General features: G+C 48.1%; 1 protein-coding gene across 1 annotated transcript in view; it reads right to left on the bottom strand.

Annotated features, from left to right (window-relative positions):
• Positions 1-1,959: 1,959 nt before the first annotated feature.
• WSCD1 (WSC domain containing 1) overlaps positions 1,960-6,000 on the bottom strand; it is a 41,394-nt gene continuing 37,353 nt past the window's right edge. Inside the window, exons 8-9 of the mRNA XM_049782370.1 lie at positions 5,421-5,621; positions 1,960-3,051 (exon numbers count right to left, since the gene is read on the bottom strand). Coding sequence (XP_049638327.1) covers positions 2,699-3,051; positions 5,421-5,621 — 554 coding nt within the window. The 3' untranslated portion in view covers positions 1,960-2,698. The remainder of the gene's footprint in view (positions 3,052-5,420; positions 5,622-6,000) is intronic.

Raw genomic sequence — 6,000 nt, 5'->3', positions numbered from 1 at the left:
ACTCAAAGACAAACAGATTTCTCTTTCTTTGCTTTTGAGCTCTCCTACCCATCTGGAATGATGGGTGCTGAGAAGAACAGCAACATCAGGGTCTTTGCACCTACTTGCTAGTAAAACAAACAAGTGCTAGGTGCTTGGTCACACACTCTTAATGTATCATGGATGTACCCTGGCCCCATCCTCTATTCTGTCCATATGCCTGGCCAAAGGGCACTATAAACTACAAGTGGTGCTGCCTCTGGTAAGAGACAAGGTCTGAGTCCCTGGCAGCAAGGAAAGTGCCTATCCACCTATTAGGAGATGGTCCATTCATTCCTCTCCTGATTCTTGGGGTAATGTGAGAAGCCTGGAGTTTCATCCCTGGGCAAGGGTCTTTCTGACATACCTCTGCCTTTCCCAGTCTGCATGGTTTCTAGTTTTCTTCCAGGAGATGGTCTGGGTGAAATGGAACATAAGGACCACAACTATTGAGTCACTCTTGAGAAAGTTAACTGTCCTATTTTTTATCTCTGGGTGCTATGGCATCTTTTGAGACACCACATTTGTTCCAAGCTGCAATCATCTCTTTCATAGAGCTGTGGAAGTCCTGTTGGGTCTCAATAGCTCCTACAACAGTTCCAGAGAAATAGGCTCTTCTGGTTTCATGAATTGATCATGTATCAAGTATGTCCAAAACCCCCAGCATTTCCAAACCTGAGTGAAATCAAGCAAGGCTCAAATGGGAATGGTCTAGAACAACTGGACATCAGTGTTTATTTAGGAGGACATCAAAGACTTGGAGGTCTCTGAAAGCACACATTCAAGCCCACTCATTGGCAAAATTACCTATGTTCTGATGGCATCCTCTGAGGAATGGTTCTCCATTGCTACCAGTGCAGTTGATCCCACTGGGGAGAACCAGATAAGCACTTGGCTCTCCACAATCAGTCAAGGCAACACATCAAGAAATTCTCATCTAGCTTTTTTTTTTAATCCCATACCCACTTCATTATCAGCTCTTATATAGTGTGGCCCAAAGTCTTACTTGACCAAGTTCCAGGTCTTGAACTTGCCTGGGTTTACATCAGACCTGGAGAAGCTGCAGAGGGAAGTGACCAAGTTTAGGCCCATCAAGCTTCCTCCTCCTCAATAAAAGCAAAGGACAACTGAGTGTTACATGGTCTCCTTGTGTCTCCATACCTAAGTCATGCTTCTGGCTCCACTACCCCCTTCAGAACTGAGCTTTTACTTCTTCTGGAGATTGAGATGTATAAGGGTGGTCTTGGAAGTCAATTATTAGCCTCTCTGTCCCCATTTCTACCCCAGGCTGAGCACGGTGTAACAAGAACAGAGTGCTTTTTTGTATCTCCACTTCTTTCCTCAACCACCCACTTGCTGCATAAACTCCTCCCACTCATGTCTCCTGGGCCTGGAGCCTCTGCACAGACTGTTTTATCTCAAATGTCCTTCCATTCAGCTTTACTGGGATTATTCCTCCACTTTCTCAAGTGCAGCTCAAATTTGCTGTAATTCCTTTCCTAAAAACTGCAGGCACATGCGACCACACAGCACACAAGCTCGTCTGTGATACCTCTCTACCTTTCACGGGGTTATGAGCTGTGTGGGTTCATTGAGCTTCTTTCTTCTCCTAACTGTGTAGGAGGGTGGCAGTCTAAGCACACTTCCCCACTGCAGAGGAAAAGTCGCCCAGGTGGGGGAGAAATCAGCCTCAGAAAAACAAAGACTGGGGTGGGGGAAAGGAATCACAGAGGACCCATGAGGTCTCAGCCAACAGAATTCAGACAGAAGTTATGGCCTTAGCTTCTACTTCAATGGTCTGAGGGAACCACGAAGCTCTCGTCCTCACAACCCCAAAGGGAAGGAACCTGTCAAAACAGGTGAGGCAATCAGCTGCAGTGATGATACCCAAGGTCCCTCCCTCCTGGGTCCCTCTCCGCCAACCACACTCTGATCTGGGCCTTAGTTGGTTCTAGGACTCCCCTGAATCTGGAGCATAGTAAAAATGCCCAGTTTTCCTGACAACAGGTGCAGGAAGAAGCAAGGCAGGAAAGGGCCCTTCCTAAATGCACTCAGGTTGGGCAGGATGTCAGTGGGCAGAACTTGAGGATGATCTATGTGCTGGGATTCCAGCTCTGAGCATGGTGCCATAAGCTCATCCACAGAGGAGGCAGGGCTGCAGGATTAGTGGTGCTTTGTCATGACACCACACACATTTGTGATGTCACACAGGTAGCCTGGACCTCTAGGCCCATTGGCATCAGGCACTGAGCTCACTGTACTCAGCTGCCCTCAGGCACAATGACAAGCAAGTTCACAACTCTGGCCTAGAAACAGGGAAGTCGCCTCAGTGAGCTACAGTGGGTGTCTGAGTGTGAGAGGCAGCCACCAGCCTGGGGACACACATTTGGCATCCAGGCTTTTCTCTGAGTAGGAAACTGCAAATCCAGGCTGTCGATGCAGGCACCGTGCATGTGGAGGGCTAGGAAGGTGTGTCTGAGAAGCTCTGTCTGTCTATCCTATGAACCTGTGCTGGGCAAGGGGCTGTGTCCAGGTCTCCCTGCGCAGGAGGAAGTGGCACCTGGAGGAACTCCTGCAGGACATAGCAGCATCAGCAGCAGAACTGGAGGTGGGGCCACTAATCCAAGTTCATGAATGCAAGGGCACCCCAGGGTGAGCAGGCAGATGGGGTTGGGGCCTATCATCTGGGCACATACTCCCTGGGCAGCCCAGCCCAGTTATGGTCACGTAGGGCCTTGTCCACTGTCCGGATATAGCCATTGATCAAGTCCTTCATTTCTGGAGTAAAAGGTTCAGAGTCATGAGAGTGCCGGCCGTGCCGCCGGAAGCTACCCTCCTTATTGTTCTCCACACACAGCAACCGCTCCTCGCTCACAGACACATTGAGGAAGGCCACCATCTCCCGCAGTGTGGGCACCAGGCTGCGCCGAAGTTCTTCGTAGTGCACTACCAGCAGCCGCTTCCCATACTTGAGCCAGTCCAGCACATGCGAGGACCACCAGGATGCATAGCTGTTGACAAAGTCTGGCCACTCTGGGATAGGGGAGAGAGGACAGAGTAAGGGTCTGCTCTGGGCAGGTCTCAAGGCAGGACAGCCCATGATCCCATATCACTACCAACCCCTGCATAGAATCAGCTGGTACTCTTAGTGACCTCCCATGAGCAACAACTTCATAGCAATCTGTGCTCAGAGCAACCCTGGGTTAGTCTGGGGATAGGGCCATTTTCCCCTGATTCTCTTGGCAACATATCAAGCCAAGAGGATTGTGGAGTTTTCAAACCAAGAACCAGTAGTCTCTCCTGTGGATTCCAAGTTCTTGACTTGAATGGTGCCTGGCAGGAGACAAATGGGGGCAGGTATACAGGTCTCAGACTATGTGGCAAAGTAGTGCATGAAAGGTGGAAAACTGGTAGGCCTCTGCAGAGGTGACTATCATTTACCTGAACTTTTTCACTTACAGTTATGCATAGCTGTGTTGTGATAGGGCTGAGTCCTGGGTGGATCACCAGATGTTGGTATCTTAGTGAGAGCTAGTTTTCTTGTTCAGGCCCTCTATATAATGTGAATGTGATGAATGAAGTGAATGTGGTGTCTGTGATTACCTGTGTGGTATTGTCATGTGGAGGGACATATGGAAAGGTCATGGGCACAGAGGCAGCTGCAAATCTATAGATAATATGCCCCATTAGGTTGATTTTCTTTTTTTGTAAATTAAGAAATAAGGTGGGTTTTTTTTTTTGGAGGGTATAAGGGGGGGGTAGAGAAAGGACCAAGCCAAGAGAATTGTGGCGTTTTCACAGAAAGAACCAGTGGTATCTCCTGTGGACTATAGGTTCTTGACTTTTGGATAGTGCCTTGCAGGTGACAAGTGTGGGGAAGGTATACAGGTCTTAGACTATAGAAAGTATCTTTCCAATAGATACTTTTGCATCACTGGATTGGGATGGCACCTACATGCAGGAGAATGTCTGCTGCTTCTATCAACATAAGGAGAGAGATAGTGGCCATCTTACTCTCAAGAGGAAGACAATGAAGTTCAGAAGCCAAGATATGTAGCCAGACAGGGTCACTGAACTGGGAAGGAGACAAAGAAGCAAAGCTCAGTCTGCCTGTGTCCCACGGGAGTGCCAGGAAAGGGGTGGAACATGGTTGTGGAGGCTATTCTAGAGGGTGATGAAAGGATAGGGAACCTTTGTCAGCCTTCCATTCAGGAGCAGAAGCAGACTTCTGCCTGTCTTCACTTATACCAGGTTACAACTCTTTGTCCCACTGATTAAATTTTACATCATTCACAATGACTTGTATCTCTTTAAGGTGCTGCCCAAAGGTCAGATCATGTCTATCTCCAGGGCAAGTGGCCATGACTAAATCCTGTGTGCCTTGTCCAAGTGCCTCAGACAGAGAAATGTTTTTGCAAATGTAATTCAACTGAGGAATTTAGCAAACTGATTCTATGGAAAAAGTTAGAGTGGGGAATAAGGCTCACTCAGAATCAGAATTAGAGTGTTATTCATTGAAAATATTTAGATCTTGGAGCCCTGACCCCCACTCTGAATATCTGGAGATGAGGCTTCAATAGGACACCTTAGGATATAAGAGGCCATGAGGGTAGGGTCCAATGTAATGGGATCAGTATGCTTATGAGAGATTCTCTCCAGGGAGCTTAGTACTGTTCTCTCCATGCATATGCCCGGTGAGGACCCAGAGTCAGCTAACCAGAAAGACAGTCCTCACTGGAAACCACATAGGACACACAAGATCTGGGATGACCCAGACCCCAAAATCGTAGAAAAATTGCTATTTTTCATGTAAGTTTACAGTGTTTGGTCTGAGCAAAGCAAGCTAACACACTGAATGTGAGTTTTGACTAAGGCACCTTCCTGCTACATTGTGGCCACAGCAAACTCTTTGGTGTCATCTGGAAAGTAAGGCTGTGGGAGGCTGCTTTGGTGATACAGCAGGGTTCATGAGAGGTGGTAGGAGGGGACTGATACATGAGCACTGACTGTGGCCCAGCTGCACAGGTGAGATCTCAGGAACTGGACTTCCCCCTGTTGTAGAGAAGTAAGTTTGTTCAGAAGTCAGAGGTGATGCAAAGCCAGGGCCTCTGCATCTAATGACTGGGGTCTTCCCACAGCTCATTCTTGGTATGAGAAGGCAGAGGAAAGAGGTGTAGGTCTCCTGGGAAGTTTCTTGACAAAAAGTCATGTATCTCAGTAAGTGCCTCCTCAGAGAGAGGGGTGAAAGAGAAACTAGTGATGAAGGATAAGGAAAAGGAGTGAGTAAGCCAGTCCCTGGGAGGATGAGTACAAAACCCTGCCCAACAATGCTGGTCCTGCATCTCCAGGGGCTTCCTGCTTGTCATGAGTCCTACCACACCCCACAGGTCCCTTATGTTCACCTTTGCTCTTCCAGTTCCGGTCAGCTGCATAACCAAGGTGCCCAGCACATTTCCTGTTGAACTCAGCCACCAGTGATCTGTATGGGTTCCTGATTAGTAGGATGGCCGAATCAAACATCTCAATCTCTCTCCTGCCACTTTCATGGGTCTTCACACAGATGGTGCGCCGGCTCCGCCAGTGGTCCTTCTCACCCTTAAACCCTGGTGGAGAGAAGGGACAAGGAACCTCTGGAGGAAGGTGCCATGGGCTCCCAGTGCCATGGTGTGGGTGGATGTAAATGTAAAACTCATTCCAAGGCAAGCCAGAATTGGATACATGAAGGGCTATGGATGCATAGTAGAAGTGACTACATTGAGAGGGGACTAGAGAAAGTTGTACGGAGTAGCCTTTGGGTTACTAACCTATGTTATATAGATAATGGTTATGGATGAAGTCTGTAAGAGAAAGGGGAAAGATACCTCCTACAGATCCCTGAAGACAAGAGGCATAGGGCCTAACTGTGCCCCATGACAGAGAGCAGAGATGTATATTTGGGGATTTTGAAGGAGAGTTGGCTTAAGCATTACAAATAACCCTGTC

This window comes from Suncus etruscus, chromosome 1 (assembly GCF_024139225.1).
Source record: "Suncus etruscus isolate mSunEtr1 chromosome 1, mSunEtr1.pri.cur, whole genome shotgun sequence".
Taxonomy (NCBI): Eukaryota; Metazoa; Chordata; class Mammalia; order Eulipotyphla; family Soricidae; genus Suncus; species Suncus etruscus.
Note: the sequence above shows the minus strand (reverse complement) of the source record. Positions and strands in the feature narration are given on the sequence as shown.